We start from the raw sequence: 22798 nt of genomic DNA on the forward strand, positions 1-22798 counted from the left end.
GATTTTCAATATCTCCCACTTTGTATTAACCTTCTATTCCCCCTCTATACTCAACTCTGCCATGAAAAGTCAACCTGCAAGGACTGGCCAATGACAAGTCTTATAAAGACTAGAAAAAGCAAAGATTAAGCAGTCCACTCCTTATCTACTGCTTTATGCTTTTGTTATATTGCCCGTATTCAAAACAGGTAATACTAAATGGAAATATACTAAATAGAAAATTCCCAAAATACAGGAATTTATCACCATTGTGAGTAGTATGCTGATCGCTCCTCCCCTCCCATCCCTTTGTTCAATGTATCCATGTTGCATGTACTACCTGCCCAATAATCATGTGTAGCAATCTCAGCTAACAGATCAGCTATGTAAGTATCAGTGCTTTTCTTCATGTATCCTTTATTTACTTAACAGCAGGTCCAAAGCGAGAGCAAGGACCTAAAGAAGACAGAGGGCAGGAACATCTGCAGACAGACTAATGCCTGTGCTGTGCAGCAAGGCTAGAGAGACTAAGAAAAGACACAGTATAGATGAGGCTCCTGCCTGTGTCACAGGCCTTCACAGGAGCTCTAAATGCAGCTCCTGAGGTAAGGAGCTGTACCTAGCCCTCCCGTTCCCACCCCAAGATTCACCTCACGTGCTGCTTCCTCTACCCAAGGCTGCAGCTTTTGGTTAAGGACAGCACTATCTTTCCTCTGCATTTTGTTAACCGCTCATTTCTACCTCTTACAAGTACTTCATTATCATGTATAACTTCTTACATGCTGACCCAAACCTCAGTCAACAATCAGTTTAGTCCTTTTAAAACGCTAATTCGCATGTCTCATCATCCCCATGACAAACACAAAGCTACACACGTGTTTATACTTACTTCACAACAACATCTGTGTCTATTTCTTCTATTTGTGAAACTTTATTAATCACACGCTGCAATTTAAGAAAAAAGGGCAATTTGGTCAATTGTTTCTAGAATTCCAACTACTTCATGTTTCACCTGTACATTAAAAAAGAACATGCTGGATCGGGGGAGCTCAGTCAGTAAGGGGCTTGTCTAATTCCCAGAATCCATGTTAGAAAGCCAGTTGAGGCTGCACACCCTGCTACTGGACAGCTGGGGAGCCAGGAACAGGCAGAGCCTTGGGGCTCCCTGGCCAGCCAGCCTAGCCTGTCAGGCAAGCTCCAGGTTTAATAAGAGATGGTCTCAAAACACAAGGTGGATGTCTCCTAAAGGGTGCCAAAGGTTGTCCTCTGACCTCCACATGTGTACATACACATGCATGGATCACTCCACATGCAACTGAAGATGCTCACACATATACATGTGAATTAAAAACAAAAGAACTGTGCTATGGAGTTGGCTCAGTCATTAAAAGCACTGGATCCTCACCCAGGTTCGAGTCCCAGCACCCACTTGGTGGCTCATAACCAGTTCCAGGGGATCCAATACCTTCTTTTGGCTTCCTCAGACACCAGACATGTGCATAATGTACAGACATACAGGCAAACAAAGCATTCCTATACATAAATATTTTTTATTTTTAATAAACAAAAACAAAAGAATTCCTTGACTACAATAGTCTTTTTTTGTAAGTATAGTGTTAAGGATTAAACATAGGGCCTCAATACAATAAATACCCACTCCAAGGAAACTCATACGAATTATACAGAAAGTATAACACTTTCACACAGAGAGTGCTATCTGTTGAACTAGAACTCACTTAATGAAACTGAACATTTAAAGAGCTTAGAATTCCATTCTGTGTCTAGTTAATATTCTTCTCAAGTCACTATCTTTAAAAGCTGATGTTTATTTTATGTATATCAATGTTTTCCTAAATGTCTGTCACATGCATGTAGTGCCAGCAGAGACCAGAAGAGGGTGCTAAAACCACTGAAACTGAAGTGAAATACAGTTGTGGGCCACCAAGAGGGTGTTCTTGAACCCTGATCCTGCAGCCAATGCTCTTAACTGCCAAGCGATCACTCCAGACACAAAAAGTTACTACTAATTTCTAAAGTGTGATTCATTTTGCCTGTGTCTGAATCATACATGTAGTGTATATTATGTCTATACTATTCATTTATGCAGCTATGAATAATTCATTCAGTTGCATTACAATACAGTATTTCATTGTATATATGCCATAATTCTGTTTATCAGTTCTATTTCTGATGAAACAATTTAGAATGCTCCTTTATCTATAACGGCAAATGGTGCTTCCATATACATTCTATTGCACTGTGTTTGAATGAATTGACCTCAGTGTTCTGTTAGGTGAATACTTAAGAACAGAATTCTGTTTTGTAATGTATATATAGTTATCATTAATAAACACTGCCAACAATTTTCCACAATGGTTAGACCATTTAGAAAAACAGTGTTTCATTCAGTGTTTAAGTAAAAGAAAAAGCAATTACAGGTTTTGTGTATTTAATATAAACACTGAAAACTTATATATGTACATTCAACCTAATGGTGATTAAGCCTAATAAACACATGTAAAATTAAGTTAAAACCATCAAAACAAAGAGTGGGGAAACTATACATGGTAGAGTTGGGATTTCAGCTCTGTAGAAGAGTATTTGCCTAACATGTCCAACATAAAGCCTGGATTCAATCCCCAACAAAAGGGGTAAAATCTAAGATTTTAGACTGCTACTTTCTATTTCTAAGCAGGGCAAAAGGAAGATAAAACTTAAACACTTAGAGTGGGGACTATAAATTAGTAAAATGTTTTCAACATAATGCAGTTTTATGTATTAAACAACTTAAAAAATATTCTTCCCTCTCTATCAGCAATTCTGCTTTCAGACATCAGCCTAAGAAAACCACCTTTCTGTTGTTTCTCTGTCTGTGTGCATGTATGAGTGCACATGTGTGTGAATCTAGGTGTGCCTGCTGACACCATCTCCGCTGTTAGTTATCCTTTCAGACAGGGTCACTTGTTGGCCTGCAGCTCATCTATTGGATGGACTGGTGGCCGGCAGCCCCAGGCTCTTCCTGTCTCTGTCTCCCCAGAAATGGGGTTACAAGTGCACACTTGTTGCAGTATTTTCAAAAAGGTTCTGAGAATCAAGGTAGGTTCTCTGACTGTACCATCTTCTCAATCCCTTTAAAACAAACAAACAAAACTTAAATATAAAAGATAATTTATCCCCAAGAGGTCTGTCAGTTTTATTTACAGTATCAAATTCTAACCTTAAATAGTCCACATTGAAAGAGAGACAAAACAGGTCTGACCAACAAGATGTTGGTTCAATTTACAGAACCATAAAACTGGTATCTCAGAAGGTTTGCAGAATAGTGTGAACAAATACTATATGGTTCTAACATCTGTACAAAATTGTAAGAAACCCAGAATATTCATACATAGAAAATTCTTAAAGCAGTGTTAAAACTTGGCTGGTAGGGTATGCTTCTCTTATTTTTCTCTTATTTTTCCATATATACAATTTTAAAGAAAATGATGACATATTACTTACACATTACTTGGTGCATATCTTACACATTACTAGGTGACATAAAAATACACTTCACAGGGTTTGATATGTCAAATAAAATATGTACAATACCTCTTTAATGATATTCTTTGCTGTAATAATCATTTCTTCACCATAGATTTCTAAAAAATTAAGTTTTCTTTGTTTCAAAAGTCCAAATACAAGAGATACTAATCTTTCCTATTAAAATAAAACAAAGATACATAATTTTACATTTGAAATTTAATTTAAACATAGAAGCATTTATCGAAAGGGTTGTGTCAGAGCCTCAGCTCTCTGCCCACACACAGTGTGGTGTGCCCAGAAGGATGAGGCTACCCCTCCCATAGCAATCTTGCCATCAGATTTTTGGAGTCCGTGATCTTCAACAGGTAATCCCTATTCTATCACAGTGGATGGAATGAAGATGCTGAAGGACAAACAATACTGACAGGTCTTCTGTCCTCATTTCTACAGTTAGAGAATAGCACAAACACTTATAACCATTCCACAAGACTGGAATGCCAATCTGGGCTCTGAGTGGGATGCCAGCCACGAATACCACACACCTCTTTCAGTCACTATGAGTCAAGGTCTTTAGAGTCTTTCTCCTTCCTGATGGTTCTAGGCAATGATCTGCACTGCAAAATTACCAGTCAGTAAAGCCTGGATATGATATATGTACAAATACATGCAAATCAAACATGTTCAAAACAGGTTATCAGTAAACTTGAATGATTACCATATTATCACATAACCATCACGTTTCACAGAAGATAAACCCCAGTGAATACATGCCCACGGAATAGAAATCAAGCCATTCATCCTGTGTCTCTATTCTGAACTGGTTTGTAACCTTTACAGACCTCATTTCAACTCCTTTTTCTAAGTCGACCATGACATTATCCCACTCTCCCCTTCACTGGGCCTCAAAAGCCTGACGGACATGGAAATCTGAGGTAACTTTGCTCACCGTCACCTAGAATGTGTTATAAGCTGAAGCTGTGAAGGAAGCAAGGACAATTGGATTGCACAGTTCAGACACATACCTCTTCTAAAACGTGACATTCGCCATCCAGTGGTCTATTTAAGTCACTATGAGAGTAAGTAGAAAATTCTGCAATCATCATTTTATCAATCAGCTTTTCTAATTCACAAAGCTGTGACCCCAAATGTCTATCAAAAGAAGAGAAAAACATTACAATGCGCAATATATCACTTAAAGACATAAATTCACTCCACTTTCAAGAGAACAGACGAAGCTTTTCTGGCTGACAGTACTTACTCAACAACACAACGACATTTTAGTAAAATGGAGCCCTTTAATGGACAAAAATCACTGTCATAATGTCACTTACGCTCCAGAATTCTACCTCTCTCTGTTAGCTTTTAACCTTTAAACAATGAACAGTTAAAAAGTTGTAGAAACCCTTACTGGATGCATTTATGACTGCTTTTTATAGATGAACTATCAGCTGTTCAAATTCCTTTATCATTAACCATTTATTGAGTATCAGTGGTAGTGGCTCCCTAATCCTTCAGTCAGCAAACTGAAGTCCCTAACACTTGGCAGCTCTACTCTTTTATTTAACTAATCTAAATGGCCATGGGGGCAGAACGACTCAACTCAACCTGTCATGATAAATTTGAGTTACTCTTCTTCAGCCCTCAGGTTACTAAATTCGAAATCATTAGTGGCTAGAGAGATGGGGGTGGGGGGGCTACCAGTACTTAAAGCATTTGCTGTTCTTGTAGAAGACATGAGTTCAGTTCCCTGAACCTACATGGACCAGCTATAATTCCAGTTCTAGGTGGGTTGCAAGCTCCAGGACAGTGAGGACGAGACCCATCTAGCTAAATAAACAAATAATAAATATGTCTGATAATAAATTATTAATTTAATATATAAATATAATAAATTATCTTTGGAGATAATTTAACATTTTAAACTTAATTTTACATTAAATATAAATTTAATACAACTACTTCTAATACATACACTGCATTTACTTGAAAAAGAGGACCTCAGAGTGTCATCAGCTATCTTTATGAAGACAGGCGGCAACAGTGCAGTTTTCAAAGTTAGTTAAAACAGTTACAACTTTTAGGACAATAATATTCTATCATAAACAGTTTAGGGTAAGAAGTGGTGGTGATGATTTTGAAACAAACATGACAAAATAAGAGGTTAAGTTGTACTTTGCAATCTGAAAATATTTCTTATAGTTAGTAAGAGGATTAATAAACCTCATAAATAGCGCCAACATCTCGTACCAGGACAAACTGAAACACTGCCAGAACCTAACTAAACTACTCAGGCAATTTCCCTTTGACGTAGGAATCCACTTTTTAGAACTGGAATCACAACTGTGCTGGCAAAAGTTAAAAGTACTGATCATACACACATGCAGACATGCAGGCATGCTACATACAGACGGGCCCTGCTGTAGCTAAGGAAGTGCAAGTCAGGCGTGGCGGCACACCTGTCTCCCCAGCAGTCAGGAGGCTCCGGCAAGGGAACTGAGCAATACTCTGAGATCATATCTCAAAAAAAGGAAAATGGAAATAATCCAAATACTGACAAATAAGGATCTAACTGGATAAATCACAATACGGTCTTAACCAAGGACTGTACACTTCATCATGTTCAACTATACTCTTTGCAGAATATTATTACAATTGTTAGCCCTTGTTTAGTTCTGAGTATGCCTAACCTGATCACAGGCATGGGGGGGGGGGGTTCACAGGGTTTGGCACTATCTGTGCTTTAGGCATCTACTGATGGTCGTGGAGCATTCCCACAGACAAATGGGGGGAAAGAGTTCTGAGAGCATTTTGTGTGCTAAGAACAAAAGAGAAAAGGTGTCTAAGAATCACATTTTCAGCCTGGTCGAGGGAGATAATAAAATTGCAGAAGGAACATGATGTGGGATTTCATTGGTCAACAAAGAAACTGCCTTGGCCCATCTGATAGGGCAGAATTTAGATAGGCGGAGTAAACAGAACAGAATGCTGGGAGGAAGAGGAAGTGAGCTCAGACTCGATAGCTCTCCTCTCTGGATGGACGTAGGCTAGAATCTTCCTGGTAAGCGCACCTCGTGGTGCTACACACATTAATAGAAATGGGTAATCAAAATGTAAGAATTAGCCATTAAGAAGCTAGAGCTAATGGGCAAGGCAGTGTTTAAATGAATACAATTTGTGTGTTGTTATTTCGGGGCATAAGCTAGCCAGGTGGCTGGGAACCAGGCTGTGGGAAGAGGCCCGCTGCTCCTTCAACAGGAACACACTATGGGCACCCATGCGAATGGGCAGTATCAGCAGAGGGCTCACAGCTTCTTCTGAGGTATACCTCAGCAGTAGAGTGAGTGCTTAGTGTACATGAGGCCCTGGGCTCGATCTTAACACCAACAAATAAATTAAAATTATGTAAAATATTCAAAAGGCATTAAAAAAGAATAAAATAAAGAAAAAAGAAGCAGGACAGTTATTTAATAATTCTCATAATCTGCCATCCTAAAAAGTTTCCTTCACCAATACCTAAAATAAAATAAATATGTATCAAAGTAGAAAAAAGTTTAAAAAGGACATTTTATTCTTTCATTTGAACACATGTAGCTAGCTATAAGGCTCTTCTCCATGAGGTATATAGCAAGTTACCTTTAATTGATGAAACTGTGTATTTAGGTAGATAAATTGTCACACATTTTGGGTATGATTAATTTTCAATGTGTAAATAAATAAACCTTTAGAAGTTTATCCTTTCTTATACATTTTCTAATTTAAAAGAATGTTGTATTGCATATTCTCCAGAAAAAAAAAATTCAAAAGGCAAATTATTTTCTAGTTCTATCCTCTACAAAAGCATAGGAACAACCAAACCAGTAGCTGGCCTAAATTCAATCTCTTGAACCCACGGTGTGCATCGGTAATCTCAACGCCTCCAGCTAGACATAAGGTGGAAGGCGGCTCTATGCTCAGAGCTCTGGGCTAACTAACCAGGAATACGAAGCACAACAGAAACAAGACCTCGTCTCAACAAGGTAGGAAGACTGAGTCCTAAAAGTTACAGGCACGTGCACATGCACACACGCTCGCACAGTAAGAATAAAACTAAAATTCTTTATAACAGGACAAATCCCTAAAGAAATGACAGCATACAATCCAGGCTAGGAAATGTGTAAACATGAGGGTCCTATCACACACACACACACACACACACACACACACAAAATGCAGGCTATCAAGTTATTTCTCATGGACTCATTAAAAGGACTCAAGAATGAACTGGTAGAATTGCCAATAAAACATCAATTGGAATATCTACAAAAATAAAAATACCAAAGGCTTTTTTTAAAAAGACTTTAAAAATATCAAATGCATATAAATCTAAATCCATGTACTCAATGTAAGAACTTTTTAAAGAACAGCTTAGCAGTTACCTTTGGGAGATGCTGGGTTCCCAATTTATATTTCAAAAACTGCTAGCTAAAGACAAATTATCCCGAGTCCACTCCACCTTTCCTTACAGGAGCTGCTTCAGATTAGCCAGATGTGGCTGACTACCAAGCAGGTCAGGGGTCAGGTGTCTCCCCACACCCACATATGAGGGAAAATAAAAAATCCCTTTGTCCTGTTTGACTCCTCTAAAGCTTAAGTCCTAATAGCCTGCTGCTGACCAGAAGCCATACCAAGCAACCTAAGCTTGAACACATACTTTGTATGTTGTAATGTAGTATGTATTGTAAAACATGTAAGAAGCATGAAGTTTTTTTTCTTCCCTCTTTTGCACCACTGAAGCTTGAACACAAGCTCTCATGCATGCTACAGACAAGGCCTTTAGGTGTGAGCTATCTCCCCACCTACCGTTTTGCTTTTTCTTTTGAGACGGTTGCTCACTAATTTGTCTAAACTGGCTTTAACCCACTCTGTAACCCAGCTGAAAGAGTCCTTCTCACTGTGACAAGCGACAACCTGGAGATGACTGTCACACAGTTAAGCAGCTGCTCTCAGTACTTGGCCCCACCACAACAACAGGAAATGACAGCCTGGGGTGTAGTCAGCTTGCGCATTTAATGCTGCAATCTTTGTGCTTGTTCACATCTCTCTACTGTGAAGGGTGCCATGTACAGTTATGTACTACCAGGCAAATTTTGACACATTTTACTTTTTCTAATAGATTTGTAACACCTATTTTTCTAATAGCTTTATGATAGGAAATAAAAAAAATAGACTACTGTCTACATATATTTTATACATTTGTGACATACTTTTTTTAAATTTAGAAAATTTTTTAGGTTATACTGTATCAGATTTTCTTACTGTCACAATTCCAAATTTGTGTTTTCAAAAAATTGTTAAGGGGGGGGGGTGTCTCTTTACAGGAATAGACCAGCTAATAGACTCTAGCGGAACTGATCCGGGTGCTCAGAGGGACAACTGCATACATGCTCACTAACTTACACACTGCTCCATATTCAGCGCTCCTGTAAGAAAATCTAACCAATCTCCAATTACAGAAAACACAGATGGAAGGAGACTTTGTGAAACATGAGGTTGCAGTTCTCAATGAATACTTTCAGAAGGAAAAGATAAAAAGAATAAAGCTATATATCAAAAGGTGTTTGGAACATATAAGTCAATCACATATTATCTGGACAACTATATTCTGCAGATAATATTTGGGCAGTTATATATTACAACAAAGAAACAGCCCTGGTTGTCCTGGAACTCTCTCTGTAGACCAGGCTGGCCTCAAACTCACAGAAATCTGTCTCTGTGACTCAAGTGCTGGGATTAAAGGTGTGAGCCACCACTGCCTGGCTGTGATTTTTTTTTTAAATATAAGGCATGATATAGATTTACATGTAAATTTAATACTACTTGTTCCTCAAGTAATTTTATAGAAATCATAGATTCTCTTTTAATGCAGATTAGAAGGCAATACTCGGGTGTACATAACTCTAGGTGTGATAATAGTCCTCAACAAATGCCACAAAAATTCTGGGGTCAGGTTCGGAAGACTGCACCTACTATTTGTTCATTAAAATAATAAAAAAAATCTGTCAATTTAAGCATGACATATTAATAAGGTTCTCAGACTTTTTATTTTATTTTATTTTGGTTTTTCAAAACAAGGTTTCTCTGTGTAGCCCTGGCCATTCTGGAACTAGCTCTGTAGACCAGGGTGGCCTTGAACTCACAGAGATCCACCTGCCTCTGCCTCCTGAGTGCTAGGATTAAAGGTGTGAGTCACCACTGCCTGGCCTCAGACAATCTTAAATAACTTGAGCTGCTTCATTTTTATGTACCTTAATTCAGATTATAAGGAGCAGATATAAACTTTAATGTTAGCAAATAATATTTGTTATGCATAAAAATACACATACAAAGATTTGCCTAAGCAATTCATTTAACAAGCATGTAGCCTAGGGCCGGACATGGTGGCACACTGGAGAATCAGAGGCAGACAGATCTTTTTGAATTCATGGCCAACCTGATCTACATAGTCAGTTCCAGGCCAGTGTGCACTATCTTGAGAGCATGTCTCAAATAAATAAAAGTGTGTAGCTTAATAATGTCTTTATAGAGTGGTAACATACCTACTAAAACAGAATACTGTGATGGCTGATCTTGGCTGTCAGCTTGAGCATAACAATGAGAGATGTTCTTGACTGGATCATTTGAGGTGGGAACACCCACCCTAAATCTGGGCCATACCTTCTGGAGGCGACCCATATAAGAAAGAAGCCTTTTTGCCTTTTGCCTACCTGCCTTCACTCTTGCTGGCAAGTTCATCCATCCTGCTGAGGAGGAACTCCTTCACCTGTAAGAACCCACTTTTTCAGGATCCCAACACTGGCTGACCGAAGACCAGCAGCTCCAGCTCCAGAAGGGGACTGCATGGGAACTGAACCTGACTCAAAGAAAGCTACAACCTGTAAAAACCTCACTAATAAATGCCCCTCACTATATGTGAGTGTGTGTGTGTTCAGTCTATCAGTTCTATTCCTTTAGAGAGCTGTGAACAATAGAAGGACTTAAAAAAATAAGGAAGAAGAAACCTGTAATACAACTTCTGAAAAACCACTAAATCTATATACCTAACTAAAGTAAACTGGAACAATTACAACACTTCCTAACTGGCTGAATTTATACATTAATTTGGATCTTCTGCTAAGATGCTCAATACAGTGACCTTTGTGTTCCATGTATCAGAGAAACTTGTACATTAATACAGTCTACAGAAGTTTTCACTTTATCAAACAGCAAAATCTCTTGGCTTAGCTCAAAGCATAAAATACGATGTTTTCTTATTCTAATGTTTGGAAACCAAATTACAGATTATATAGGATTATAGGATCAAATAATATGTTGAATATCTTGACGAAATCAATAAAATAAATTCCTTAAATGAAATCAGAAAGTAGCTTCTTACGATTAAACCACAGAATGCTGAAATCCATAATTAAATCTGGATGTTGTTCATCTCTTAGATAAGGGAGGGAGAGAGAGATGGAGAGATGGAGGGAGGGAGGGAGGGAGGGAGGGAGGGAGGGAGGGAGGGAGGGAGGGGAAAGGAAAAAGGAAAGGAAAGGAAAGGAAAGGAAAGGAAAGGAAAGGAAAGGAAAGGAAAGGAAAAAGGAAAGGAAAGGAAAAAGGAAAGGAAAGGAAAGGAAAGGAAAAAGGAAAGGAAAGGAAAGGAAAAAGGAAAGGAAAGGAAAGGAAAGGAAAGGAAAGGAAAGGAAAAAGGAAAGGAAAGGAAAAAGGAAAGGAAAGGAAAAAGGAAAGGAAAGGAAAGGAAAGGAAAGGAAAGGAAAGGAAAGGAAAGGAAAGGAAAGGAAAGGAAAGGAAAGGAAAGGAAAAAGGAAGACTGGCTGGCTGGCTTACAACTAGAAAACAAACTAATTTCATTCATTTTTATCTGAAAATGAATTACTCTGATAGTTCCTTGTTCAGTAAAACTGGCACAATTGTCTATAATTTCAGCATCTACATCATTATAAAATCAGTTTGGTGTCCAGAGTTATCTGAGGGGCAGGAAGATGCTCATTCAAATGTATTAACAAGCTCCAAGCTATGAGATGTCTGACTCTCCCTTCTACTGTTTTGTAACTAGCTTTATGACCTGAAACAAATGATTTAAGGCTGACTATACCTCACTTGCAGTATCTGTGGAAATACAATAGTACATCACATCTCATAGCTTCTGTACAGGAAAGCCAATCAGCTCGTCTATTACATGCACCATACTTGGTTTAGAGTACTAATGAACTCAAAAACGTTCTGTTTCTACAAACCTTTACAATAAAAAAAACAAACACAGCCCTAGATTTCAAAGTAATTAAAGCCTTACTGTAAAAAGGAAGAAAAAGAAAAGCTGGGGCCTAGCAATATTAAATGTATTCTCAGGGCCATACTGAGACTTTTACAGTGTATCTATGTAAGAATTTGAATACTGTTAACTTTAACAATACCATTAAATTAATAATACAGCAAAATTATATGTATTATTTCAATGACTATGTTTATTGCTAAGAGTAGAATTTCTTCTCATGTATGACAGTAAAAAAATATATGTATTATAATTAAAATTGTTCCAGTATCATAGTAATTTAAAACAGTAAAAACCATTAATTTTTTAATTACAAAAACCAGTAAATATACAAAATAATCATTGTAGGAATTAGGCATGAGTCAAAATTTCCACCTGAATAAATTACTCTTTAGGCTCAGAGAAGGAATCAGGCTTGGTAGCTTTTCTCAGATACACAGTACTTCTTTGAAAAAGGAAGATGCTGTGGTTAAAATTTTTGCTTAAAAAAAGAAATGCACATAGAAGATGTAAGCACTTTAATTAGAAGATCTAAAATTTAGAGAATCCAATAATAGTTATATTTAGCATCTCAATTCTGGCCACATGAGAAATTGTAAGAGAGCTTTGAAAACAGAGCTTACCTTCTAGAAGTGTAACTTAATTGGTTTCAATGGGGTGTGGCATACCTATCTTTAAAGCTCTTCTAGGAGCCTAGTAAGCAGTCAGGATTGAGAATCACAGGTATACTACAAATAGGTATGAACAATTAATTTTAAATACATACAATGATTACAAAATGTTAAAAAGACAGAAAAAGAATATACCAAGAACAAAAAATAATGTACTTTTTTTGGTACTATGTTAGATAATACACAGGTCTCACAAACGTGTATTAAGATGTGTGTAACACAGCTCTTGCGCAAGACATTGAAAGCCTAACAGAAAGACTTTAAAAGCCACAAAAGACAATAAAGCACAGTAAATTGCAGTAAGATGTCATTAGAGGAAATAAAGGAAGTATTCTGAGATCTACAAGTCAGAAAGTAAAGTTTATACAGAAATGTTTCAGGTCAAAAAGATAAAAGAAAATACACGTAAGTATTATTTTCTATCACTGACCAGAAAAAAAATGCAGAAAATGACACTCAAATAACAATATTTAAATTCATTTTTTAAAAAATTATATATTTTTGGTAATATGACTATTGGAAGTTTGAAATAAAAATCCCCTTAAAATGTAAGACAAAGATTACAGGCAAACATAAAGCTTAGACTAGCATCTATAAAAACAGAAGACTACCAGCAACTTAACCCAATAGTGATCTTTGGTTCTTCTACTAAGAGATTAAGGGCTTGTCTAAGACATGTCTCAAAAAAAATGACTAAAACATGAACCAAGGTAGGGGAGGTTGGGAAACAGGTGAAATTCAAATAGAAAGTTCTTAGAATTAGAAAGAACACAGTTTATACCAACAAACCTTATAGTAAAAAAAAGAAAGAAACCTGGAGCATACATTTCCCTAATTGATTAGACAAAAAACATAAAGAATCTAAAATGAATTATATTTTCAAATAAAATTAAGTGGCATTAAAGTATCAATGAAGCTTACAAGAAAATAAAATTGACATTTAATAATCTCATAGTAAAAAGAACTATAAATCCATCAAATAGAATCTGCCAGAAATTTAAAACACAAAGTAAAATTCCTCAACTACCAAACTCAGTCTCAAATGACTTCAAGTATGAATCAGGATTAAGATATTTTCTTTTAGGGTTCTTTCATTTTTGAAATAACTTGCATATAAAGATGCTTATGTGAAATATAAATTAAACTCAATTCTGATACCAAACTTTTACACAGTTATAACCATACGAGAACTGACAGGTGATAGGCAGCTTTACAGAAATGTTTACAGATAAATAAATATCCTTCACATGTATAGATTCTAAAGAAAATAACAACAGACATCTCAGCAAAATGAGACATCCAAGTTAGGGTTGTTGGTGGGTCACTGTCCAGTATGACAAAGCTATGAGTTTGACCCCCAAGAACAAACTACGTAAATACATAAATAAATGTAAGCTTGAATTCTGTAGTACAATAAATCATAAATCACTGATAACATCCAACTCTAGTCTTAGAATTTTTCCAGACACCTTTGGCTAACTACAGTCTTCATCAATATTATCAATTACAAACAAACAGATGTATCAAATAAATGTATCAAATAGATGTATCAAACAGATGTATGACCTTTGTGGTAAAAAATAGAACCGGTTTAGAATCTGAATTCAGCAAGCAGGCATTAAATCTTCAATTCTAGTTCTCGGTTCTGTGCTGATCAGACAATACTGGTGCCTATGTTATGACTTTATTGGGTGATAAACAGAAAGTGAAACTCAGAGCTTCTGTCATTTAAGTCTATTTTTGTAAAGCAATGATAAAAATCAACTATGCATTAAAAACATCACACAAATTGAAAATAAAAAAGTTTTAAAATTCAGAGGTGAAAAAAAATTAGAAATCATTTAGTCACTTGGGGGGTCCATGTAGAGAAACACATAGTAGACTTCAAAGGCCCATGAATCACCCAAAATTTTATGTACAGGTATAATTTTAAGGAGAGAATTTCCTACAAGAGCTTTTAATAGCCTTTCAAAAGATTTGTGGCTTAGCCTGTAACCATTTCTATAACCATCAAGATCTGGATTATGCTCCTAGCGTTAGAGTTCCACAGCCATCTGCACACCATCACACTGTGTTGATGTACCCTAACTGCCAAGCCACGTGATTAACTCCTCCTCCTAACAAAACACAGCAGAAACTGTCATGACTCGAAACTCTCAGTCAGCCTGTCATTCCTAAGTGCTCACTGTCATTCTTCAATTTTGTACAAGTTCTAAAGTGCTATCTAAACAGTCCATACACATAATCTTAGTTAATGAGAACTTGTAATTCAATCAAAATGAGTTTATTTTGATTCTAACTCTCCTAGACTATATCACATCTCTATTAACTTACAGAGCACATCTGTAAAAATGCAATGAACCTCTTGTTCCAAGTTCTTAATGAGTCTGCCAGAAGACAAGAACTTCTATAAAAACACCAACACCTTCTTAGTGTAATGACATTGTAATGGCTGCAACTGGTCTATAAACAATACAAATTCACATAAAATATCCATAGCTACAATCTTAAATGTATTTTATATGCAATTTCAAAGTCAAATTAGCTTTGTTTTTGTGTTAGTGGTATCAAAGATAAAATTCACAGGTTAAGCAAGTGCGTTATGAACAACAAACACCTGTAGCCACTACCACCCCTTATCAATGTGTGCATGTGTGCCAAAGGTCAGGCAAGGGTGTCACTCCTCAGGCACCATGTACTCTGTTCTTTTGAGACAATCTCTTATTAGTCTGGAACTTGCTGAGTATACTTGGCTGGCTGGCCAATGAGTCCCAAGGATCTTCCAGGTTCTGTGTCTATTACCATGACCAAATTCTTAAAATGTGCATTCTAGAGATCTAATTTGGGTTCTCATAGTTCCTTGGTAAGCACTTCTCTAATTGAGTTACCTCCCATTTGTTTTGGTTTGGTTTTGTAAAGGTATTCTCAAAGTAAGAACTCAGGAAGAACAGGTTTTTTTTTTCCCCAATCATTATCTGGAATTTTGAAATTTGAGACACAAACTGAAAATTAGAAATGAACCTTTAAAAAATTCAGTTTAAATCCTATTAGAAAGATTTTTATGTTTATTTTATTTGTACTCGTGCCTGTATATGCCATGAGAACACACGTGGACCCCAAGCCATCCCATGAGCCTACAATCATCACTCTAAACAATTTAAAGCGCTCCAGTATTCACAGACCAGAGTTGTCAAGACTTACCATTTAGACACAAAGTCATTTGAACATTTTCAAAGTGTTAGTTTCAAAATTCTAACTGGTTTTATATTTATTTCATCTACTAGAAATTTTAAGTTAGCTTCTCTATTGAAATAACACTACTAATACTTAGTTTTTATCTGTTTTGCTAATATAAATAACATAATCACAACATTACTAAGCAAACCAATCTGGAAGAAAACTATACATTTCACTTCGAATACACCTACACTTTTAACACTGCATACACATATTAATCCCTGAAAGTTCCCTGACATTACTTGGGACGGTTTACTGAACAGACATACCGGAAGCTGTGAATGCCCTGAAGCTCCTGCTGCAGAACCTCTTGAGTTGTTGCTATTAAGTCCAATGCTCCAACAAATTCAGAAGTAGATAATAACACCTGCACTGTAGGCTGAGTTTGGTGTACAGTGGCCATTAACTTCAGTTTATTGTATACTTTAACACAATTGTTTCTGCTAAGTGCCAGTCTTAAAATATGTAGTGATCCTTCACACATAACTTTATCAATCTGTGCAATTTTATCTCGAAGCATTTTTACAGCCTGGGAAGTTTTCTTGAGGTAGTCCTGCAATTCATGTTGAGAGGTCATTGCATGAAAAAATGCTTCTGAACGTAGAGAGATCTGGTGAGCAATGTTTACTTCCACAATATCCAGATAATGGCTCAGCTTCAAAGGGAAGAAAAAAAAATCAGATATATTTTAAGATTATCATTCATGACTATCCAAATAACTTTCTGAAAATGGTAAAATGTTTCGACAAGTACTAAATTCTATTGCGTGACTTGTTGGATCATGGGATCCTTGGACTCTGACACACAAAATGGGTATCAAAAAGTGCAACCCAAAACCATATAAATGTGAGATCAAAGAATACAAGCTTATTTGCCTACTTCTTCCTTTCCAGGCACTGCTACCCTTTAAATACTACCTCTGTCGCACAACGAGCTCAGGGCTCACTGGTAGTCTGAGTTCTAAGATTTCAGAGAAAATTATCTCCTTGGCCCACATTAACATCCTATGTCATTTATCTAAGTAGATGGCTTTTTCTTCTATGTAATATCACATCTGTTTCACATGCATGTATGTTTTCTAATTTTAACAAACAGCTATAAGTAGCATTCTCATTTTACAAATGAGAAAACACAGAAGCATTAAATAACTTGAATATAATCATGTGGTTAGCCAGTGCCAAAACTAACATATAAAACCCATGTCTGTCAGACTCACTCTGCATACTAGACCGCACTATTTCAAACTGAGAGCAGACAGTCTGTTGGTTGGGTCACATATTACATTACCATTCATTTTGATGGTTTATTTTCAAGGCTGATTATTTTATATTTCAAAATTAGTCTTTTAGCCATTTGTAATTTTTACTCTGATGTCTTATGCTCTTAAGAGAGTGATAAATGCCTTAAATAATTAGCTCATGTATATTATAATACTACCATGCTTAACTCTTACCGTTGTATAATCTGGAACTCTGAAATTTGTTGTCTCTGTCACTATCAGCCCAATGCACGTCTACTGACCCACAGGGCTACCTTTTCCTTTCTTTTTCTAAAAGAATATGCTTCTTTTTATTACTACAATATCTCCATTTCTCTTGGTTGTTACTTTCAGATTTTGTAACCTAGGCACTATTTCTGAATCACATCGTGTTAAAGGATTAATGAACTTTCAGTCTCTATGATTTAAAGGATTCAAAGATATTATTTTTTTCAACAGTGGTCATTTACTTAATAATAATTTTTATTTAATCTAAATGGGTTGCAAATTAAGAAATTTTATAATTTAATTTTCTTGAGCTCATACCCTTTTTCTTCTCATCTTCAATACAGCACACTTACTGAAAAAGCAACATGAATACAAACACAGTAAAATCGATTATATGCTCAAGTAGAGCCAACTGTCAGAACGGCAACTGATGAATGAATAACCTTCACCCATGCCTTATATGATGCTGCCAATCTCTGGACCGGTTTAACACATTTGTAATTTTAAAAATAAACTAAAAATGAAAATAAAGGAAAAAAAAAGTAAACAACTTTGTTCCTATGCACAGTTACTTCCCCTCAGCCCCTGAAGTGCTTAAGATCAAACCCAGGCTCTCAGACATGAGAAGCTCACTCTACCACCAAGTTACAGATCTAGTCCTCCCCCCTCCTTTTTTTAAGGAAAGCCTTAAAATAAAAAAAGCACTTGTTTTATTTTGTGGGGGAAGGGGCACATGTCACAGCCTAATGTAGACATCAAAAGAAAAACTGTATGAGTCATTTCTCTCTCTCTGCTGTGTGGATCTCAGTGCTGCGAGGTCATCAGGCTTGGAGTGCCATCTCTGCCCCCTGGGTCATCTCACCCAGGAAGTCTTTCTTAATGAAAACACAGAGCAAGGATTTGAATTCGGATGCACTCACATCACAGAGAAGGAAACAATGTTGCTTTACAGTTAGCAGGGGACTAACTGCCCCACCACATCAGGAGTTTGAAAGAGCTAGCCTAATGGTTTCATTCCTATTCTAACAGAGCAGAACAAAAAGAGCCAGAGTGGAAATACAACAAACCTGACTCTGGGACTTAAAAAATTGTTTATTTCCATCACTTTAGTTACTTTAAATATTCAGAATGAGAAAAGAATATCCTTTGAATTTTAAAGATTTTTGGAATTCATCGATATTCCATTAATCCACTCTTTTTCAAAAGCATAATACTTTCATAATTTATTTCCTATTAAACTGATGTAAAGGACTGAATTTTAAAATTACTTCTACAACTATATGTATAGTTAATGACATGGAGTTTTTATTTTTGTTTTTTTAGGTATTATTCTACCAGAGTATAAGACTCTAAATGTGAAGTGCAGTCAGGAAGTATGGTAACATGTATGATAAGCCACTGTTTATAAGCAGTAAAAATATAAAAAGTACTCTCACTAAAGGAAAAGCTTTTCATAAGTGAAAGTTTCTAAGGGAAAAATAATCACCTTATTCTCATTTACAGTAATGAGAAAAGGAATGCACATGATTCTTGCCCACAAGTCTTCTCAGGCCCCTGGTCTGTTCTTCAGCTACTACGGAAAACTGGATCCTCTTTTTGGACTTGAAAGAGGGCTTTCATAGGTCAAGCAATGTCACAAGAGTGAAATAAAATGTCCTTAAGAATCAGTCATGACTTTTAGAGGCTCTAGGCCAAGTGCTGAGAAAGAACAGAGATTAAAGACTTTACTGTCACTCAAATTGTAGAAAGATTCTAGATATACCCAGAGTTCTGAATTAAAAACAGCTTTCAAGATGTCTACTCTAAGACATAGTGACACAGTAAAATTTAAAGATTGCTGACCAAAAAAAAAAATGCAAAAGACTAGGTTTTATAAAGCAAAAATAGTGTAGTAGGAGTATTCTATTTTAACTAAAACATGTTTTGTTTCAAAATAATGATCTTCAATATTGAAGTGAAGAAAGCATCACTTCACAAAGTTGGTTCACTGAGCTTTTAGATCACTGTTACGGAGTCAGCTCATGTATAACTGAAATATTTAGGATCAACACAAAGCAATTTATACCTAGTATATTCTCTCCACTACAATGTCATCAACTTAGGGCCAGTGAGATGGCAAAATCACATGGCTCCTAAGCCAAGGATCTGAGTTAAATGCCCAGAACCCACATAATGGAAGGAGAGAATGACTCCACCAAATTGTCCTCTGACCTCTGCACCTACACAGTGGCGTCTATTGCTCCTACCATACATATCTCACACACATGCAATAAGGTCTTTAAAGTAAAATTCCACCCACTCTATTTTAGTGAAGAATTGTTTTCACAGTCATAACTTTGCTCCACTAAGAGTCTACTTCCTAACCCATCAGTTAAGAACACAGTTGTTATAATTTTGACTGGCAACGAAAATGAACTTAACGGTAGGAGAGGTGGTAGAGCCCTTGGCCTAGTGTGGGTGGAGCCCTAGGTTCAAACCCAGCACCAAGAAAGAGGAAAGGGAAAAGGAAAGAGAAAGAAGGGAAAGAACTGGAAAGGGGAGACAGGAGGAGAGAACATTTAAAAAGTAGAACTTAATCAGTAAATCTAAGATTTAGTACCACCTAACTATGGGAAAAGTTAGTGAGAAATTAAATTACCTTTTCTTGAAGCAACTTGGAAGAAGCTGCATCGCGATTTCCTTTCCCACCAGCAGTATTAAAATGAGACCATGGTAAAACTGAATTAAAAGTTAAAGAATCGTCCAAGGCAAAATCTGGTTTCATAAAAATCTATCAAAAGAATGCATTGTCCCCAATTAGTTAAATATCTTCTCTATATTCATTAGCTCTTACATTATATTACATTAGAATACCATTAAACAAACTTAACTTGGATCTTAAATATGAGAAGCAAAAGCAAAAATCTCAATCACAAAAATTATTTCTCACCAAGTTAAAATGCTCATTAAAGGTAGAAAAATGGGGCTAGGGAGATGGCTTAGCAGTTAAAGAGCACTTGCTGCTCTTGCAGAGACCCTGGGTGTGGTTCCCAGCACACACATGGAAGTTAACAACCATTTGTACGTCTAGTCCCGGGGTGAGATGCCATCCTCCCGATCTCCACAGGCATCAGGTACACATGTGGTGCACATACATAACACAAGAAAAATGCACAAACATATCAAATTAAGTAATAAACCTAAAACACAACAAAACAAAAAGTAGAAAAACGTAGCTGCAGTGGTAGTGATGCTTGTACTTCCAATAATCAAGAAGCTGAGGTAGGAGGACTCCACAGTCTGTGGTCTGCAGTGAGTTTAAAGGCAGCCTGGGCCACACACTGGGCACCTATCTATAAAAGTAAATAAATAACAACTGAATTAAAGAAAAAAAAATGCTTTTGCCTTTACCAGTGTGGATCACTGTAAGCCTGCATCAGTGACTCCAATCATACATCACACCCAGCCAATAACACAGAGCAGCAGGCCTATGCTAATTTGCATATTTCCCACTGACAGTTTTAAAACTGTCAAGTATCAGTTTCCCCAAATTATACTTCTTTCTCCTAACTAAAAATTCCTTCAGAAATGATGTCAGAATAAACAAACTAAACTATTCAGTTATGATGAGCGTTTCCTTCCCCACTCTCCACATCCACCTAAACAGAGATTTCCTGTCTTCATCTTCTCAGCACTAAGAAATTGAATTCCTCATTCATCTCTGGTTTACATTTATCTCTGACTTACTGACATCCCTGTCTAACAGAGACACTTTGCATTGTGTCTCTCTAACAATTTATTAACTTTCCTGTTTAAAACTCTTGGTGGATTCTTACCTATGACTACAGTCCAAATTCTACAGGGCATCTAAATTCACCAGGGAGGTGAGGGAGGCAGGGCAGTTTCTATACTCTCTTAGGCTTAACTATCTTGATATACTTTGACCTAAAATGCCCCTTCCTGCTTATCTTCCTGAAGAACATGACCCAATCAAAAGAGTAAATATGTACGATCCAGACACTAATCATTCCACCTCTGAAGACAACTATGCCATATACAATTAATTATAGATCTCATACTTCAAAAATTATTTAATATGCATCTCTGAAGATCACATGTTCTTACAGTTTATTAGTAACCAAACTGATTAATCACTGTGTTCCCTAACATCAAAGGGCTGAAAACATACTTTAATTTATTAATTTTTATTTTATTTACCAATTCATACATCTATATAAAAAATAGTATGAACATGATAAGGAAAAAACTCATTAGAGGTAGGAATAAGTTTTCTAATCCATGCTTTAATATTATACTCAAAAGAATTAGTTCAACAAATATCTATTAACTGTCCATTATGTTAGCTATTAAGAGGAAGTAAAGATAAATTACTACCCATATTCTAATCTCAAGGATTATCAATCCAAGGAATATGACTAGAGCATATATATATAGTTGATTAGTTGATGCTGTGTATCCCTAGGTTCCACCATGAACTGAATTATTCAAAAAAAGCTTCTATATTAAGCATGTGCAGGCTTCTCTTCCTTGTCAGTAACCCTAAACAATACAGTACAACTATGCACATAGCATTTACATACTATTAGATATTGTAAATAAGCTAGACATGTGTACTCAGAGCACACAGACACATATATGCATATTTTATGCAGTATTTAAGGGACTGGGGCACTGGCACATTTTGGTATTGGGGAAGGAGGGTCCCTACGAATAGCAATTTTCTTAGGAGCAGGTTCCCCAGTGACTCCTTCTTGACAAAGGAGTAAATTGTGTTCAGTTGGAAAGAAGAAAACACATAAAAAATTGCCTTTTAGAAGAGAATTATAAAGGATTTAAGTACAGGAGGGGATGGGGGTCTTCCAAGGTGGAAGAAACAATGTAAGAATGATGGAGGTGGGTCTTGTATTAATCTGTTGCTTTCATTGGTTAATTAATAAAGAAACTGCCTAGGCCCATTTGATAGACCAACCCTTAGGTGGGTGGAGTAGACAGAACAGAATGCTGGGAGAAAGAAGCTGAGTCAGTGAGTCGCCATGATTCTCCCACTCCAGACAGACTCAGGTTAAGATCTTTCCTGGTAAGCCAGCTCATGGTGCTACACAGAATATTAGAAATGGGTTAGATCAATATGTAAGAGCTAGCCAATAAGAGGCTGGAGCTAATGGGCCAGGCAGTGTTTAAAAGAATACAGTTTCCGTGTAATTATTTTGGGGCATAAGCTAGCCATGCGGGCGGCCGGGTGCCAGAGACGCAGCCCCGCCACTCTTATTACAACAGAGTGGCACCCAACGTGCTAATGAACTCCACGTAAAACCTGAGAGGGCTTAAAAAGGACACAGAGAGAATTTAAGACAGATTTTTGCTGTTTGTGGGTTGCGTGCGGCAAAGAAATTGTCCTGACTCAGCAACAGGAAAAAACTGGCTGTTTTAAAATGCCGGCTTTCTGGGCTGTGCCGCCATCGCGATCTCTGTCTGGCTCCTGCTGGAGACAGAGCTTTTGAATGGATCATTTGGAGTAAAATGCTATGGCTTGCTTGATGGCAATGTGGACTGCTGTGTGCCTGGAACCGTGCTGTGGCTCAGGGGCACCAA

General features: G+C 36.8%; 1 protein-coding gene across 4 annotated transcripts in view; it reads right to left on the reverse strand.

Annotated features, from left to right (window-relative positions):
• Positions 1-22798, reverse strand: part of Vps54 (VPS54 subunit of GARP complex) — an 82810-nt gene that overhangs the window by 30037 nt on the left and 29975 nt on the right. For all 4 annotated transcript variants that reach the window (XM_057771245.1, XM_057771244.1, XM_057771247.1 and 1 more), the window contains 5 exons: positions 19845-19976; positions 15990-16375; positions 4527-4653; positions 3571-3678; positions 869-924 (listed from right to left, as the gene is read on the reverse strand). In XM_057771245.1, coding sequence (XP_057627228.1) covers positions 869-924; positions 3571-3678; positions 4527-4653; positions 15990-16375; positions 19845-19976 — 809 coding nt within the window. The remainder of the gene's footprint in view (positions 1-868; positions 925-3570; positions 3679-4526; positions 4654-15989; positions 16376-19844; positions 19977-22798) is intronic.

Source organism: Chionomys nivalis, chromosome 6 (genome assembly GCF_950005125.1).
Source record: "Chionomys nivalis chromosome 6, mChiNiv1.1, whole genome shotgun sequence".
In the NCBI taxonomy this organism is placed as follows: Eukaryota; Metazoa; Chordata; class Mammalia; order Rodentia; family Cricetidae; genus Chionomys; species Chionomys nivalis.